This window comes from Pyrgilauda ruficollis, unplaced genomic scaffold, assembly GCF_017590135.1.
Source record: "Pyrgilauda ruficollis isolate IOZ18807 unplaced genomic scaffold, ASM1759013v1 scaffold144, whole genome shotgun sequence".
Taxonomy (NCBI): Eukaryota; Metazoa; Chordata; class Aves; order Passeriformes; family Passeridae; genus Pyrgilauda; species Pyrgilauda ruficollis.
Genome location: NW_024512988.1, coordinates 77803 through 96702, shown reverse-complemented (window position 1 = coordinate 96702; position 18900 = coordinate 77803). Strand labels below are relative to the sequence as shown.

Here is an 18900-nt window from a genome sequence, read left to right as displayed (position 1 = left end):
CAGCTGGTTGGGAGGATCCCAGAGGGTAACTGGAACCCACAGCGCCTTTTCGAGCCCCTTTGACTACTCCCAGCAGTGTCAGCCCAGTGTCTGTGCCTCGCTTTACACGTGCACTGCTGGAGGGAACAGCTCCAGAACAAAGGGGAACAGCAAAATGAAAACCCTTAAGGGCACTCACTCCTCCAGGTGCTCACTCCTACCCTCCCACAGAGGGTTAGGGTTAGGGTCCTCTCCCATCTGAGCACTCTGACTGTGAGATCCAGAACTCCAACAGATCCCCTCTCTTCCTCCACCAGGGCCATCCATCCATCCACCATCCATCCATCCATCCATCCATCCATCCATCCATCCATCCATCAATCATCCATCTATCCATCCATCATCCCATCCCATCCCATCCCATCCCCTCTCTGGGATGTCTCAGGGATGCTGCAGCCAGTGGGGCTCCTGGAGCTCACCCTAGCAGGAAGTTTGGGTCATCAATCCGCACATTTACAGCCCAATGTTTTGACCAAGAACTTCAATACAGGCTCTCTTCCATTCACACCTGCCTGCAGTAATTTCACACTCTGCTCTAGTAGTCAGTTTTCTTATAGTGGAGTTACAAAAGATTTTCCCTGCTCCCTCACTGCATGCACACTGTTTTAGGCATCTCAAACCTCAAGTTTTCCTTTGTTTTCTCAGGTAGAAGTTGGCAGTGATCCCCATTCAGCCAAAGCCCCAGACACCCACCTTGTTCTGCTGGTGGAGGAGATGAGAATGATCTTTCAGGGTCCCTCTTTGAGCCTTTTGTTGAACACTTCATTTTCTTTCCTCAAGTGAAATCCTCTCTAAGAGCTCCCACAGCAGCAGGACAACAGATTCATGAGGCTTCCTGTGTTTCCTGAGAGGTACCACTGGATTTTGCTGTTCACCTTTGATTACAAACAGATCATGTCTGTCTAAGCAAAGCAAGGTCCAGTTTAACTGTAAGGCCAGTCTTTCAGAAGTTAAATCTGTGATGTGTGTTACAAATATATCAGCTTTTCCATTGTGTAGGGACGCTGTTTTAAATCCTGAAAAATTTCCTCTGTTGCTGATAGATTTCAATTGTGCTGAATGTAGTTCTCAGTGATTAAAATGTCAATAATAAAAACCCTTTTCACCCTCTTAATTGCACCTGGTTTTTAATTTTTTTTTGGGTAAAAATGTAAATAAAATGAAGCACAACAACATTTTCCCAATGTCTCCACACATCTGGGATGAGTATGGGATCACATTTCTTTTGTTATGTCATTCCTCACAGCTCCCTATTAGGTTCTCCAGTCAACCATTATTGAAGCTGATGGTTTCAGACATTTCAGATGAGTTGGGAGGAGCGAGATGAAAATGGGTTGTGCAGCCCAAGCTGTACAATGAGTTTGCTGATCAGAGTCAAAGGATGGAGCCCCAGGCACCTGACTGTGACAGCTCAAACCTCTGGGAAATGATCCTGTGCTGCCCAGCACACTGTGGGTCAGCCTCTCCATCCTTGCAGATGCCGTTTCCTCGGGGACTGAGGGGTTGTTTCCTTGATCCCTGAGAGGCAGAAGGGGCTTGGTGGCCTCTGTCCCTGGCACACCTTGCTCCTGTGGCCATTGGGTGATGTGTATCACCCCTATGGGGATGGGAAAAACCAACCTGCCCTCCACGGTGAGCCCAGGCTGTGCGCTGGGAGGCTGCAGGGCACAGCACCACTGGGGGAAGGATGGAAGTTGGAAAGGCAGCCAGGACAGGGCTTCCTGTGCTGGGAGGAGTACCCCAGGAGCATCCTAGAAGCAGGGCAGTGCAGATACACAGTTTGTGGTCTCTGGGAGAGGGGCTCATCCCCATCGGGCTACAGCTGTGCAGGCCAGGTGAACAGTACCGAAGGTAATGAGCCATGGAGTGCCCGGGTGCACTGACCAACCACACAAGGGAAGGAATCTGTGGGGCAGACAGGATCTATGGGGCACAGGGGATCTATGGGGCAGGATCTATGGGGCAGAAGGAATCTATGGGGCAGATAGGATCTATGGGGCACAGGGGATCTATGGGGCAGAAGGATCTATAGGGCACAGGGGATCTATAGGGCAGAAGGAATCTGTGGGGCAGAATTTCAGGATCTGTGGGGCAGAAGGAATCTCTGAGGCAGGATTTCAGGACCTATGGGACACAGGGGACAGGTTCTATGGGGCACAGCGGAGCTACAGGGCAGGATCTATGGGGCACCCAGGTGCAGTGCATGTACAGTAAGGGTGTAAAAGGTTGTGCTGAAGAACAAGAAAGGGCAGACTCTCGCAGCCTTCTGAAGTGACCTGATGTTACTCTGTATGGGCAGACGCTTGAAGGCTTCTGCTGTGCTACGGTGTTACTCTGTAGGCGAATTAAAGCCTTCTGAAGTACGGCGATTCTCCGTGTATCGTGCACGTCTCACCTGTGCCACACCGCCACCGCAGGCGGGCCGGCACCCCGGAGCTGGCAGCGCGGGTGCCTCTCCCCGGCCGGGGCAGCGGAGGGGCCGATCCGGCCGGCAGCACCGCGCACCCGCCGCTCCGCAGCCGCCTCGCCGGGGCCCCGCCTCGCCTGCAGCTCTGCCGCCCCTCCCGGGGGCTCCGGGTAAGCCGCTCCCGCCTTGTTCCTACGGGCGCCCCCCGCCCAGCGCTCCGCATCCTCTCCCCGCCCTCCTCTTTCCCTCTCTGCCTCCCTCCCCGCGGGCCCTTCGCCGCTCCGGGGAGCGCCCGGCTGCGCTGGGCTGGGGGCGGCGGGCCGGGCTCCGTCCGATGCTCCTCGGGGGCGGCCGCGCTGCGGGCCCGGGGCATCTGGGGTCCCCTGCTCCTGCTCCTGTTCCTGCTGCTGTGCTGCTGGCTCGGGCCCCCTTTGTCCGCTGCCGGGGATGCGGTCGGGCCGCGGCGCCGCCGCCGCCGTGCCGCGCCGGTGTCCCGGTGTCCCCTCCCCGTCCAGCCCCGCTCCGTGCCGCGCCCCCGGCGCGATCGGGGGCTCTGAGCGCCCATCCCCGCGGAAGGGCCCCGAGCACCAACAGGTGGTTTGGCACCGATACTTTCGCTTTCCTTCCCCTTCCCTTTTTATTTCCCTGCACCCCTTTCCTGGGGGTAATTTTCCTGGTTTGTTCTCTAGGAAGTGAAAACCGCCCGTGACTCTTACACCTCCCACTCGCAGGCACAGAGTGTCTAACCCCCTCTCCGGGGTGCAGCCCCCTCCCCATCTCATCTCCTGGGTGCAGCCCCCCCCATCCCTGGGGTGCAGCCCCCCCATCCCTGGGGTGCAGCTCCCCCATCTCATCTCCGGGGTGCAGCCCCATTTCTGGGAGTGCAAGCACTCACCTCTGGGGTGTAACCCCATATCCAGGGGTACTCGCAGAGCGTGACCCCCCACTCGTCTCTGCTGCTCTTCTATAAAGCCATGATTCCACCTCACATAAAGACATAATTCCATCTCAAAAGCCACCCAGCTGGAGGTGGTCACCAGCTCGTGTCCCACGGGAGCCTGTGAAGGCAGCACACACACGTAGCTGCTGTCTGGGAAGGAGGAGGCTTGCAGGGCTCCGTGGTGATGCCTCGTAAAGATCTGCAGAAAGTGAACAGAAAGAGTAATTCGAGTGTGCTGGCAGCGCCCAGGGTTATAAAAATGGGAAGTGTCTCACCTATTTTGTCTGCAATTTCTAGTAATAGTTGCAAAACTCTGTTACCTTACTGCGAGTTACGTGGTGCACAGGAGAAGCAGGGTAAGGTGTAATTGTACATTTGAAATCTTTGGGGTTTTTTAATGCATATCAGGAAATAGAGCTGGGGTGTTAAATACACTGAAGCTGCTACTGGGTGGGGGTGCCACACTCCAGTATTTATAAACTCAGAAATAGAAAGGATATTAAAATACATGTATCTTTCTTAGAAAGAAATATGTCAGGTACTTACACTAGGGTTTGGGTTTTTGGATATTTTTTAAACTACAACTTGTTCAAAGGCAGTGATCCTCTGGATTTGGCCAAATTTCTGTGAGAAAACATCTAGTAAAACTGCTTAAGGGCAACTAAATGCCCTTTCTGCTCATTCCTCAGTTGCTCTCTTATTGGGATAACTTTTGGGGTTAGGTAACTTTCACAGCAGAAGAGCCTGTAGGCAACTGGTGGAATTATTTCTGCAAGGGTTATGGGAAGAATAACTTCTGGATTAGATGTTTCAGTGTGATATTCCTGAATTTTGAGCATTCATTAAAGATAGAATGTGGTGGGAGCAATAAACATTTGCAGTGCTGGCTGAAATTGTGGTTTTTGAGGCACAAAGTTTCTTAAGTTTCCTTCCCTCTAATTTCAGATCAAAAAATGTTCAAAACAGGAAGTTTGATTTGCACCTTTTATTTTGTAAGACTTTTCCCTGCTTAGCTTAGACTGGTGATCTTTGTTGTTAAAATCTGAACTCTGTGATTGAGCATCACTCAATGGGTATGGATTCTTGTTTGAAGATTATTTGTCATTTATAATGTTTGATGTCTTCTCCTTTCCTACCAGCCATGGCCATGACAGGCCCTACACCGTGCTCATCCATGAGTAACCACACCAAGGAGAGAGTCACAATGACAAAGGTGACGTTGGAAAACTTCTACAGCAACCTCATAGCTCAGCACGAGGAGCGAGAGATGAGGTAAAAATCCTTCTTGTTTCCCTTCCATACTGGTTAAGAGCCAAGCTTTATTTTGAATTAATTTCATTTTAAAAGCAAAAATAATAAAATCTTCTGGTTTGTGTTGGAAGGGACCTTAAAGCTCATCCAGTTCCAGCCCCTGCCATGGCAGGGACACCTTCCACCATCCCAGGTTGCTCCAAGCCCCATCCAGCCTGGCCTTGGGCACTGCCAGGGATCCAGGGGCAGCCACAGCTGCTCTGGGCACCCTGTGCCAGGGCCTGCCCATCTTCACTGGGAACAATTCCTTCCCAATATCCTATCTATCCCTGCCCTCTGGCAGTGGGAGCCCTTCCCTCTTGTTCTGTCCTTCCAGAGCCTTGTTCAAAGTCCCTTTCCATCTCTCTTGGAGCCCCTTCAGGCCCTGGAAAGGCCTCTGAGCTCTCCCTGGAGCCTTTTCCTCTCCAGGCTGGATGGAGCCAGCTCTCCCAGCCTGGCTTCAGCCCGCAGAGCATCTCTGTGGCCTCCTCTGGACTCTCTCCAGCAGCTCCAGCTCCTTCCTGGCCCCGGGGCTGGGGCAGCTCTGCAGGTGGGGTCTCACCTGAGCAGGATCCCCCCTCAGATGCTGCCCACTCTGGGGGATCAGCCCAGGGCTCGGTGGGGTCTGCACTGGGGCACGTGCAGCTCTGCCTCACCAGCATCCCCAAATCCTTGTGCCAGGGCTGCTCCCAGCCCATTCCCTGGATTTGTGCTGGGATTGCCCTGATCCATGTGCAGGAGGACAGTGCAGGGAGCCAAGGAGGGGCTGTTGAGAGGAGTCACTCAGTGCTGGGTCTGACCTGAGCCTGGGCCCCTCTTTAAGTCCAGCCCAGCAATGGACTGCCCTGAGCTGTGTGGCTTAACTGTGGAACCCTCTAATTGCTGAATATCCTCAAGCTGTAGCACTGGGACTTCTGCTGTTCTCCCTGCTTGCCACGGAGTCTGTAACCAGAATTTGGAAAATGGTTCAGTGTTGGTTTGGCTTTGCTGCTTAACCAGCTCCCCGAGGAGCTCCCCAATGCCTGCTCACTGCAAGAGCTGCAGAAACGAGGAAGCAATTTAGAAATAAATACTAACGTGCAAAGGTATTTGCTTCAAAGCTTCTGATGGGTAAAGAGAGACTGAGGTCCAATTCAGGCAGAAAATATCACTGATTTAATTAGTTTCTTTCTCTTCACACAGCTCTTGCCTTTAAAACTTATTTACTTATAAGCAATGTTGTGTATTCCCAAAATCTCATTTTTTTTTCTGTTTAGGATCAAGGCCTTGTCTGAACAAACTTTATAAGTTACTTGTTTTTTGTAACAACACATGTCTGTGGGTGTGTAATTTGGAGTTTAAATGGTGTTGACACTGTACCCTGAAGTGCAGATTGACCCTGTTAGGGATATTTGGGGGAATTTCAGCGTGGCTTTGGCATCACTCAGTCCTGCTGAGCCATTTAATTCTGTGTATTGCACAGACTTTGCTGCTGCAGTTGCTGGTTTGAGTTTGGGTTGGGGTCACTGGTACTTGAGCAAGGGCATTTTCACTGTGCCTGATTCTGAAGTGATAACCCCAAATATTATCACATCACAGCAGCTGCAGAGAGCCCCAGGAGACAGGAAAAGGATCTTGCAAAGAATGACTTGCAGAAAGAGAAGGAATTTTTGACATTTGTAATGTCCCAAACCACCAGGCCCCGTTCAGCCAGCTGTTAATACGACTGGCACTGGCAAAAAGTTCCCAGAGGAGAATCATTCCAAATGTCCCCTGAAGTCATTCCCCTTCTAAAGTCTTGCTTCCTCCTTTCTTTTCTTCCAAATAATCCCTTTGTACTAAGACTGTAAATATTTCTGATTCTTTAAGGGGGAGAACATGTACAGACAAGTTTCCTCTTCCCAAATATTTTGAGTATTTCAGGGATTAGGAAATCTGCAATAACGTTTCTCATCTTGCATGTGAACAGTTTGAGATGCAGAGAAATTTTAAATGTGTTTGAATACCAATTCTTCCTGGAATAAGTGAATTTTTGGTGTTTAAATGCTTCTTATGGCTCTGGCCTGACGTGACTTGCCGAGCTGTCAGAGAGACAAGAACAGAACCCAGATCTATCAATTTGTATTCGTGTACAGCAAAAATGTGCACTTGAATAACTTGTGGAACTCAAGTCAGGTTTAGTTTATTAAAATCAGAGAGGACAGGGTTGGAATTATAAAACTGGATAGCAGATTCTTCAAAATTAATTTCCTGTCTGAGTCTCTTGTACGTCTTTACCCTCGTCACTTGCTGGCACAGACCAGAGGCTGTGGATATGTGCACCTTGTTAAGAAACAACATTAATGATTCAGCCTGGGTTTTTTTCTGATTGAATTTAAAAAGCAAGGTTAATGATTCAACCTTTATTTTTGTCTCTGCTCTAGACAAAAGAAACTAGAACAAATGATGGAAGAAGAAGGCCTAAAAGACGAAGAGGTAATGGATATGGAAAAGCTATCTTAATGGTTAAATACAAGAAATTTTCTTTTTCTAAGTGGAGATCTGGGATCTTTCCTTGGAAATGCTGTGCTCCCTGTGGAACCCATCTGCAGAGCTCTCACTGGGGTCTCTTAAACTCTAGAAAAGAATCAGGAGGTCGGCACATGCACAGAAGGAGACGGAGTTCCTTCGCCTGAAGAGAACCAGGCTTGGACTGGAGGACTTTGAGTCTCTCAAAGTCATAGGCAGAGGAGCATTTGGAGAGGTGAGTCCAGAAAAAAATGGCTATGTGTGTTTTTAACTGGCTCTGGTGTTTGTTAAAGACTTGCTCAGTTTATATAAAAGCAAAAGGAACAACCACAGATTGACTTTAGCTGAACAGTCACGTGCAGCTGTTTTTGTACCTAATGAATGCTGGTTCGAGACATCCTGTGCTTTAAAGGAAGCAGAATGATGTTGAAAATGATCTGATGGACAGCTAAATACAGGTTTGCAGTGGGTTTTAAAGGTGAACTTCTGGGGCTGGATTGGGGAGGGGTGGAGGGCCCTTGCAAAGTCTCTTGTGGTGGCCTTAAGAGAAGGGGCTTTGGACCACCTGCTTTAGGTATTATCTTTTTTTCTGATTTAGAGATGGGGTAATTGAGAGGTGTTTTAAAAACTTTTATTCCGTTTTTAGTCTCATGTGAAGGGTGAGACAATACAGATGTTATAATTTATGCCATCACAATCAGAAGTTAACTATTTGTTAATTACAATATATTATAAGTGTTTCTTGGTCTATCAGTTTTTGCTACCCTATGTTGTAAATGTTTTAAAGCTAGTTATCTAAAATTACTCTTCATGGGTCTTATTACAATGTATTTCTTTTAAAATTTGTTTCTAATTCTATTTTTTCTCAACAATGTTTATCCTATTCCGTAATATTTCTAAGTTAATATTTCTTATCTCAAAGTTTACATACAAATGTATACTGTGTGAACTATCCATTAAACTTTTAAGAATTCTCTACAAATCTATGTCCTACAGGTGTGAATCACTTATGGTGCCCTGTAAAAATAACTGCAGCTCTTAGCATTAACTGGACTTTCTGCCATTGCTGTGCGCTGTGTAATACTTCTTGTGTTCTATAATTTGAGATGATTTCATGAAACGGAAGCCAAGGGCTCGATCCCAGCTTTGTCAGGAGCTGTGCTGGGTTTGATGCAGTCTCTGTGTGCCCCCAGGTGCGCCTGGTGCAGAAGAAGGACACGGGGCACGTTTATGCCATGAAGATCCTGCGCAAAGCTGACATGCTTGAGAAGGAGCAGGTGAGGAACACCCCGAGCAGGAGCCGTGCCATGCATCGCTCTGGGTGTGTGCAGAGGAGGAATAGGCTTCTGTGCTTTAGTAGCTAACAGTTCTGGGGTTTTTTGTGCCTTTTCTTATAGAGGAAATAAGTCAGAAAAATCTCTGAATTCACAAGGACTTCTTTTCTAGTGAGCTCTTTCAACACAAAGTCCTGTGCAAACAATTCAGTGCAGGCTTCAAGGCCAGTGTTTTACTGCACTTCTGACTTACAGGACTGGATATAAATATCAGAGCTAGAACTGCTGGAATTCAGACTCAGAGACATAAAGCAGCAGCATTTAACATATTTAAGGCTTTCCTTTACTAGTACTTCTGGATATATGATGATCTGGGACAGTCATGTGTTCAGCACTGGGATGAAGCTCTTGTATTTTTAAAAAGAGATCTAATGATTAGGTATATTTGTAAAGAATTGAGATTTTTGTATATAGGATTTATATAATGTATAGGTTTACTAGGTGTATATAGAATAGGTATAAAATATATGTATATAATCAACCACATGTTGAAGTTCTGATAATGTTTCTGCCTTTGTGCAGAAGTTGGACTTTTGTCTTCTCAATATTTGATGCTGTTCAGAATAATAATTGAATTGCCTGTGAAATAAATGTATTTAGTAAAACTTATCCAATGCACTGTGTCTGTCCAGGTTGGCCACATCCGTGCAGAACGGGACATCCTGGTGGAGGCAGACAGCTTGTGGGTGGTGAAGATGTTCTACAGTTTCCAGGACAAGCTAAACCTCTACCTGATCATGGAGTTCCTGCCTGGAGGTAACTCTGGAATGCAAGGGCTGCTCTCCTTTTGTTTGGGGATTGGTGATTCCTGCATTACAAATGCAGTCTGGGACTAGAGTGCACGTGGTGTTTGTACTGTACATCTGGAAGGGAACAAGATTTCTGCTTTTTAGGGTACTGAGGTGTTTGGGCAGGCTTGAGGTTTCCTGTTTGGGTCTTCAAGCTGCAGGTACTTAAACTTGGCTTTAATATTCTTCTATTTAAACTTGGCTTTAATATTCTAGTTCCTACCCTTGCTATGCCCTGGCTGTCTGTAGAGGCAGAGCATATCCAGGTTTGGCAAGCTCTGACCTGCTGGTTTTAGCTGAATGCAGCAGAAATAGCTTTTTTCTATAAATGTCTTCAAACTCAGTGAGAGTGGAGCCCGTGTGTTCACCTCTGGGGGGTTTCCAGGTGACATGATGACACTGTTGATGAAGAAGGACACTCTGACAGAGGAGGAGACACAGTTCTACATCGCCGAGACCGTGCTGGCCATTGACTCCATCCACCAGCTGGGATTCATCCATCGAGACATAAAACCAGACAACCTCCTCCTGGACAGCAAGGTATGGGCTGGGGAGGAGCCAAGAGGCCTTGTGATTGCTCATGTTGAGCTGAAGGGGTGTTGACAGTTGTGGAAGAAGATGGTGCTTCTTTATTTAGCCCTGTTCCTTCCAGCTTTTGAGGGACATGTCTGCTAAACTGCCGGGGAACATCCCCAAAAGCCAGGAAGGACCCAGCTCCACTCAGACCTTGAGCTCTTCTGACAGCTGCTTAAATTATTTTTGGCTATTTCAGATGCAGTTTAAAGCACGTGGTTTCAGTTCCCTCTTAGGCAAAGCTGTTTCCCTTTTCTCTCACATCTGTCACACTCCCACTTGCCAGCTCTGGTCCTACCACATGTGAAGGACGTGGCTGTTCCAGTAGCCAGGCTGAGAGTGGAGAATCTCCCTCAGGATCAGGGTGTGCCCCTGGGGGCTGCCCAGGCTACCTGGTTATTGCAGGCACTTTGCAGAATCCCAGTTGTTTCAGTGCCCTCCTATTGCTCACTCCAAGTTTGCCTAAAATCAAGATTTCTTGGAAAGAGTTTGCCAGCAGTAAATAATGACTTTCCCACTACTGTGTAATGTACTGTTGGAATTACTGCAGAATCCCAGGATGGTTTGAGTTGGAAGGGACCTTGAAACTCATCCTGTTCCACCTTTTTGCTGTCCCAGGGTGTTCCAAGCCCTGTCCAGCCTGGCCTTGGACACTTCCAGGGCTGGGGCAGCCACAGCTTCTCCAAGCAGTGTGCCCAATTCAGAATGTTCACCTCTAGACTACATTTAGGGCTTTGAAAAGGAGGTATATTTTATAGATACACCTCTAAAAACTGCTTGTAGTCAGGGTGGTCACGTTATGCACCAGGACAGATTCAGTCACTGAATTGAGAGTGATTTTTATCTCCTGGGGCCAATACACAACCCAGGGACTGCAGCTGCCTCTGGAGATGTTTCCTGTCACCCTGAAGGGGTTGGGAACTTGCAGAGCAGAGGTTTCCTGAAGTAAGTTGTCACTGGGCTTTCTCTGTGGATTATCAGTGGAAGTATTGGTGACTTCATTCCCTGTACACATCCAGTGTTGGGTTTTAACAAGGAAGGCAAAGGACAGTGTGGGGCTGAAGCGAAGTAAGTTGTCACTGGGCTTTCTCTGTGGATTATCAGTGGAAGTATTGATGACTTCATTCCCTGTACACATCCAGTGTTGGGTTTAAACAAGGAAGGCAAAGGACACTGAGGGGCTGGAGCATGTCTGGAGAAGGGAATGGAGCTGGGGAAGGGTCTGGAGCACCAGGAGCAGCCGAGACACCTGAGGGGGCTCAGCCTGGAGAAAAGGAGGCTCAGGGGGGACCTTGCTCTCCCTGACAGGAGGGTGCAGCCAGCTGGGGGTCAGGCTCTTCTGTCTCAAGTGAAAGAATGAGAGGAACTGGCCTTAAGTTGTGCTGGAGAGGTTCAAATTAGATTTTAGGGTTTTTTTTTTTCACTGCAGGAGTGGTGAGGCATTGGAATAAATTGCCCAGGGAGGTGATAGAGTCACAGTCTTGGAAGTGTTCAAGAGACATCTGGATGTGGCACTTGGGGACATTATTTAGAGGTGTTGAGGGTGGTGTTGGGTTTTCTTCCAGCCTTCCTGATGCTGTGATTTACTTTGATAGTGCCTTATATTGTTTTTTTTGTTTTGTTTTGTTTATTTCTAGGGCCACGTGAAACTCTCAGATTTTGGTCTGTGTACTGGACTGAAGAAAGCCCACAGGACAGAATTTTACAGGAACTTGAATCACAGTCTTCCCAGTGACTTCAGTAAGTTCTTTGGCTCCAAAGGGTATCTGGTTGGTTGCTCTTGGGTCCTGACACAACTCATTTCAGTGTGAGGGTGTGGCTGCAGTGAGGAGTCAAATAATCAACTTTACATCTTGAGGTGGATTTTCATTTTCTGTAAAATCATTTCAGTTACTTTAAACCCATTTTCATTTGCACAAGTTTGTCTCTGAAACAGACTCTGCTGTAGCCCTTTGCATGTGTAATGAAATGAGAACTCAGTGAGTTGGCAGCTGCTGGCTGGATCTCAGGTGTTACTGCAATGAATAAACCAGCACAGCCTCTGAATATCCAGGATTATTCTGGATGGGAAAAACTTGGATCATGGAGTTACATCAACCCTGAAAGCATGGTTTGCTCATGAAAGGCTCAGTTAGATATTGCCCATATTTCATAGGTTTGGAAGTTCAGAGAGGTTTAGGTTTGGGGTATTGACACACATCTTAAATGAGATCTTTAGTGGAATGGTTTGGGGGTAAAAATATATTGGGTGAGTAGGATTCAGTCACAGCTATTGAATCTCCTTCAGCTTTCCAGAACATGAATTCCAAGAGGAAAGCAGAGACTTGGAAGAGGAATCGCCGGCAGCTGGTGAGTAGGTTCCACCTGCTTGGAGAAGTTCCTGCTGAGGTGTTGCATCCACATGGAACATGGATTTAGATGAAGTTTTTAATGCATCTGAGTTCTGGACAATCCTGACAGGAAAAGATTCAGGCATTTTTTAAAAAGAAGAGGAATGACTCTAGTTTGTCCTTCATCCATCTGCTGCACAGCTGTGACATACGTGCTAGAGACAGCACTGCCATAATTATTTACATGGATATCTGAAGTCTCCCAGCCAAAACTGTCAGTTCTTGCCACTTCCAATCTCACACAGGTCTGCTGACCCATTCCAAGGTGACCCATTCCAGGACAGTGTTACCCTTTCCTGTTTTCCTGGTGCTATTTTAAGACTCTATCACATGAAGATGTTCATTTTGTCTCTTCATATCTTAGAAGAAAGGCTTTAAATACCTTTGCTAAAGGATCTCAGAGACAATCTGGTGTCTTCCTCAAAATAATCACTGTTGTATAAATTCCTATGTCCATGCCAGGCAGTTTTCCCTGCAGATGCATAACTGATGGTGTTTGTTCCAGGCTTTTTCTACAGTGGGAACTCCAGATTACATTGCTCCTGAGGTTTTCATGCAGACTGGATACAACAAGCTGTGTGACTGGTGGTCCCTGGGGGTCATCATGTACGAGATGTTGATTGGTAAGGAACAGGCAGGGCAGGCTGTGGGTGGGAATGGTGGAGCAGGACATCAGCTGTGTTCATAGAATCCCAGACTGGTTTGGGTTGGAAGGGACCTTAAAGCTCATGCAGTGTCACCCCCTGCCATGGCAGGGACACCTTCCACTGTCCCAGGGTGCTCCAAGCCCCGTCCAGCCTGGCCTGGGACACTTCCAGGGATCCAGGGGCAGCCACAGCTGCTCTGGGCAGCCAATTTCTGTGCTTGGGGTTAAGTTCTTAGAGCATCCACTCCTTGCCTGGTCTCTGTGGTGTGTTCTGGCTTCAGGAATTAGTTTTGCTTGATCTAAGAATATATTTTTGTTTCTTTTCAGGTTATCCACCATTCTGCTCCGAGACTCCTCAAGAGACTTATAAGAAAGTGATGAACTGGAAGGAGACCCTGACATTTCCTCCAGAAGTTCCAATCTCTGATAAAGCAAAGGATCTTATTTTAAGGTGCCAGCCCCATGGTTTGCCAGTTAATACAGCACTAACTTTCTTGTCTTGTCTCTGTATTCTGTGCCTCTCATGGCTTGTTTCACATGATGCTACAAACTGTTACACACATGCATCAAATGCTGAACTCCCTTGTCAAATACTTTTGTCTCTCAGGCCATTTAGTGGTTCCCTGACTAAACTGTGCTAAAAAGTTGCTCCCATGGAAGTGCTACTACTCTGGCAAAATGTTTCTGCTCCTTATTTTGCCTGTAGGCTTCTCATGGAAGGACACAAGTTCAAGACAGAGCTGACTTCTTGCAACAGCAATGATTTTGCCTTTGTATGCACTGGAGCATACAAATGTATCCCAGTGCTTGCTGACTCATTTGTACTTCAGTATCTATTCTCAGGACAGAAATATAAATGTCTGGTTTTTTAGGCTTTATATGTTCTCCTCTACTCTGGTCCTGAAATAGAAAGGTCACATTATCCTGTTGTGAAGGAATAAGCACATCTGAACTGTGGCCTTGGACATGACATTCCTATACATAACTTTGTGTGTTGGTTTTGCTGTGGAAGTTCTTAGTCTGCTCCATTTATATGTTAAGAAACTGCAGCAGTATCAGTTCAGAAAGCTGTTCCATTTCTGATGGAATGCTTTCATTTTCATTCTCCCTTCATTTTCATTCTTCCTTCCATCCCAGATTTTGCTGTGAATGGGAGCACAGAATTGGTGCATCTGGTGTGGAGGAAATAAAGAGTAACCCATTCTTTGAAGGGGTTGATTGGGAGCACATCAGGTAAGATGCTTTGCAGAAAAGCAACTGCTCTTCTCTAGGGGCTGCTCAGGCCAGCCCTGGTCTGCAGCAGGGAGCAGCTGACTGGCATTTATCACATCCAGCTGTGGGTGAGAGCCTTTTGTTCTCTGCCTGAAGCTTGCTGAGGTTTAGGTACCTTCAGTCTTGATTCTGTTAAGAAATGAAAGGTGGCTGAACCCTGCTTTGTCTGCCTTTGAAATCTCAATGCTTCATCTGCTCTTCTTGGCAGAGAGAGACCTGCTGCAATTTCAATAGAAATTAAAAGCATTGATGATACCTCAAACTTTGATGAATTTCCTGAATCTGATATCCTTAAACCAACAGGTAAATGACTGTTTGATTCTCTGTGTAAACCTTCCTCTTCTCCTGTAGAATAATCCTTCCTGTTAATCTTAATAGATGCTGTTAGATCTAATCCTGTTAGATCTTAATAGATGCTGATTTTGGTTTTTATCACGACCAAATAACTTGGAAGCCTTGTGGTGCAGGGGGTGCAAGCTGGAATTTGGGTTCCAGGAGATGCAGGGAGTTGCCTGAGAAAGGGCAGCTCTCAGAGGCAGCAGAGCTTCCAGAAAGTTCAGATCTCAGCAGGGCCTGAGAGCCCAGTGCTGCCAGCTCCCCTTGTGCTGATTCTGCTGGCACCTGGGTAGGGGTGGGGAAGGTGGAACTCAAGGGGATGTTTTGTTGTCAATCTCTGAAGCATCACAGCATAGCCACACATTTGCTCAGTGAGTTTAAGAACAGAATCCCAGACTGGTTTGGGTTGGAAGAGACCTTAAAGCTCATCCCACTCCACCCCCCACCATGGGCAGGGACATCTTCACTATCCCAGGTTGCTCCAAGCCTGTCCAACCTGGTCTGGAATACTTCCAGAGATTGGGGCATCCACCACCTCTCTGGGCACCCTGTGCCAGTGTTTCACAGCTCACATTGTCAAAAATTCCTTCTTTCTATGTGGTCTGAATCTGCCCTCTTCTAGCTTACAATGCTTGTGCCCTGTCCTGTGTCCCAGCAGTTCTTTCCTGGGGTTGAAGCATGAAGCTGCATCTGCATTTAGGATATTTTTTTCCTTTAGAAACATCCATCCAATGTTTTGTATGAAAATAAACTCTGCAGTTCCAAAGGATAATTAATTCTATTTCTTCTGTGTCTTCCCAGTGGCAACAAGCAACCACCCAGAGACAGACTACAAGAACAAAGACTGGGTTTTTATCAATTACACCTACAAGCGTTTCGAGGGCCTGACGGCCCGAGGAGCAATTCCATCCTATATGAAAGGAGGGAAGTGACACAGCTTTACCTGGGACTTCTGAGCCGTGGAATTCTGTTGCTGTACTTTGGGTTTTATACCCATAAAAGAACTTGTTCTTTTTTTTTAAAGAAAACTTGAGGGCTATCAACTCTTGGAGAAGACTTCAGGACCCTGTTTTCTTACACACCTGGTTATTATTAAGGATTTTTTTTCCCTGCGCCATTGAAACATTTTCCATATGTTTGCATCATCTCTGCTGCCAGCACCTTTTGCTGCTTCAGGAGCAAGAGTTTTTTTTATATTCTTTGCCAGACTGTCCAGTCCATTGGGAAATGAGAGCAAGCTTTCCCTTTGGCATTGCAAAGCGTGGGATTGCATAGGACTGCGTCCAGTCCTGCATTAAGTGACAAACTCACTCTGCCACTTCTGCCAGCACTGTTTGCCCAGCAGTTGGGGACTCGAGGACAGAGGAAACAAAAGCAATAATTGAAGCTTGAGACAGACAACTCTCCAGGAAACTGTCTAGTAGAAGGACACAACTCGGATTGCCTTAACCTTACTTTGTAGTGCTGTTTTTATAAAAATGCTCCCTGGAAGCCTCTTCAATAGCATTTCTCAGCTCTGTCACTGTGGCCCCCAGTTCTGGTGCACTTTACTTTTGGTACTAAGTGACCCTCAAGCCATTTAATATTTTTTCTAAATTAAAAAATTTTACAACACTCTTTCTTTCCTAAATAGTGGAAAAATGGGCCATTTCCTCCACCGAGCGCTGAGTTTTTGGTTACTGTGTGTCAGGATGGATCCATAAACAGTGCAGATAAACTACACCTGGTCACATAGGTGGGTCTGGAATTAGAGCAGAGGGAGGGAAATTCCAGGAACCTGATCCTTGGTGGGCAAGTTGTGCACAGCTGAGCCAGCTCTGAGGCTCCCCAGGCCGGCTGCTGCTGTTTCTCAGCCACCTCTGAGCTCTGCTGCATCTTCAGTGACTTAAAGGCCAAAACTCAACTTCTGTGGCCTTTTTGCTGTTGGTTTTGAGCAGAACAGGATCAGAACGTTGCTGATGGAGCCTGCCTGGTGTTCCCTCCCAGAGCTGCCCTGGCTGTACCATCTGCACCCAGCGTGTTCCACGGATGGTGCTCATGGGTCGCTTTTGGGGCACTGGAACCCAGCGTGTCCACTCATTCATTGTTGCCTACTCTAATTTATAAAAGTACATTCAGTTCTGATCAGGGTCTCTCCAGGAGAGCCCCAACGTGCCTTTCCTTGCCTAAGCCTCTCTCAGAAATGACAGCATTTTGGGAGGGAGGATTCTGCTGAGCTTTTCCTAATTTGTTTTTCTAACCATAAGCTCCACGTTGTGCCCGTTTGCAGTTAACTCTGCACTTCCAGGGGCAGGTGGCATTAACCCTTGGGCCTGCATGGTTCCATTCTGGAATTTACAATCAGATATTAAAAATACAATTCAATGAGTTTTCTAAAATTGTGTCTCAATTCAAATTGTCTTGGATTCCTGCAAACTTCTCTTGGTGCTGAACACTAACTCCGGAGTACAGACAAGACAAAGCTCCAGTGATGTTTCACAGGAGAAAAAAAAAAGGCTTCCAGGTCTGTTTAGTCCTGACTTTCTTGATTAGAAAATGAAACAAAATGGATTTGTAGTGGAACTTTTTTTTATATATAGGTGCTTTTAGGGAATGTTTCCCTAGATGTCTCTTGACTCGAGTGCCATCCCGAAGGAGTGGTGGGGGGCTGCCAGCACTGTACAGAACTCGTCAGGGTCCTCCCCTCACCACCCCTGTGCTTTTTGTACATGTCCTACGAGTTTATGACTTGCCATAAGCAGTTCAGACAGCAGTTGGATCCTACCAAGCTGAAATGCAAAGCTAGCCTTAATTAGAAGTCCCAGGATCTCTGTAGTCAGAAGGGCTCACTCGGATGAATAAGGGCTAAGGGAAGGAATGACTTACAGGATCAGGCTTTCAGCAGCTCGTCCCTACATCACATTCTGCTCCTTTTTGACTTTGCATGAAGGACTGATACCAGCTTCTAAAACTGTTCCATCCTTATCCTGCAGTTTCTTCTAGCCATTTAAAAATGTTGCCTTATAAATCATTGGAATTAATGTAAGACCATTTTTCTTTCAATTCCTAACAGCTTAGTTACTGCCTTAAAATAAAAATGAAAATCCTTTGAAGCTGCTGTGGATTAGGAACAAATGATTTTGAGATAATAGCTGTATTCTTAACCCTTTACTGAAAGGGACCAGCATTTTTATTTATAAATACCAAAGATGAAGAAGCGAAACAATTTTAAGTTGTGATAAGTTGCTGTGAAAAAACAACTCTGTAGTACTGTGTATTGTGCATTTTTAGTGCTGTGTTTGAAGTGGGGGCCCTCAGGTGTGTCACTGGAGTCCAAGGTGAAGTTTTCAATGGTGTGAGGAGCAGTTGGGTACTTCATTCCTGTAATCTGCCAGCAAAAGTTGGATGTCTTTGAATGCAGTCCTGCTGGACACCTTTGCAGTGGGAGGTTCTGTACCCCAGGTGCACTGTAAGCCTGCATCCTGTTCCAGTGTTTTCACCAACATTAGGGAAAAAAGTGTCTCTTACAGCATCTCCTTCCCAGGATCCATGCTTCACTGCTAACAGTAAGGATTTTGTATGCCTGGTACATCTCCCATGGTAGCCAAACATTTTTACGTTTTTTTTTGTGTTTTGAGGTTCTTAGTATCTTTTACCTCTTCTTTTTATTTTTTTTTAAGCTGCAGTTGCTGGATTTGTAGAAGTAAATTCAAATCTGAATTTCCAATGGGTCTGAACACCTTATGCTGCCAGTTCATTTCTGTATCATGCCTAGCACAAAGCTGCACTAAGTGTTTCTTATCACTGTGCCCTGACTCTGCCTTAACCTCTAAGTTGAAAAAGCGTTCTGTAAATATTCAAAAGCTGTTACAAAATTGCACTGTACAATTTGGCAGGTGTAGTAAACTTCTTATGGAGCGATCTCATTGTGTTGTGTAAATAAAATCCTCTTAGTAAACACACTCTTGTTGGTATGCTGTGTTTTACAAACAGGAATCAGGGAATCCTGGAATGCTTTGGGTTGGAAGGGTTTAAAGCTCATCCATTCCCATCCCCTGCCATGGCAGGGACACCTTCCACCATCCCAGGCTGCTCCAAGCCCTGTCCAGCCTGGCCTTGGACACTTCCAGGGATCCAGGGGCAGCCACAGCTGCTCTGGGCACCTGTGCCAGGGCCTGCCCACCCTCCCAGGGAACAATTCCTTCCCAATATCCCATCTATCCCTGCCCTCTGGTGGTGGACAGCCATTCCCCTTGTCCAGGTCCTGGTGAAGAGTCCTCCACTTTTCTTGTAGCCCCTCCAGACAGTGGAAGGTGCTGGGAGGTCTTCACACAAATCCCACCTTGTTTGAACTGTCAGTGCCCTTGCCTTCATCAGGAGAAGCCTGGAAGTACATCCAAGGCTGAAGATGGAAATCAA

The 18900-nt window shown here is 46.8% G+C and overlaps 1 protein-coding gene across 1 annotated transcript; it reads left to right on the top strand.

Moving 5' to 3' along the window:
- Positions 1 to 2555: 2555 nt before the first annotated feature.
- Positions 2556 to 18441, top strand: STK38 (serine/threonine kinase 38). Its single transcript, XM_041460519.1, has 14 exons — positions 2556 to 2616; positions 4526 to 4658; positions 7079 to 7130; positions 7276 to 7398; positions 8357 to 8440; positions 9130 to 9253; positions 9671 to 9825; positions 11496 to 11598; positions 12146 to 12207; positions 12754 to 12871; positions 13222 to 13345; positions 14032 to 14127; positions 14375 to 14469; positions 15304 to 18441. The coding sequence occupies exons 2-14, from the start codon at positions 4528 to 4530 to the stop codon at positions 15432 to 15434; spliced, it is 1398 nt and encodes a 465-aa protein (XP_041316453.1). The 5' UTR covers positions 2556 to 2616; positions 4526 to 4527; the 3' UTR covers positions 15435 to 18441.
- The last annotated feature ends 459 nt before the right edge of the window (positions 18442 to 18900 follow it).

Excerpts from the sequence above, each read along its gene's own strand:
- STK38 (XM_041460519.1), top strand. The coding sequence starts at position 4,528 with ATGGCCATGACAGGCCCTACACCGTGCTCATCCATGAGTAACCACACC. Across the intron at positions 7,399-8,356 it reads GCAGAGGAGCATTTGGAGAG|GTGCGCCTGGTGCAGAAGAA; the intron begins GTGAGTCCAGAA and ends GTGTGCCCCCAG. Across the intron at positions 9,254-9,670 it reads CATGGAGTTCCTGCCTGGAG|GTGACATGATGACACTGTTG; the intron begins GTAACTCTGGAA and ends GGGGGTTTCCAG.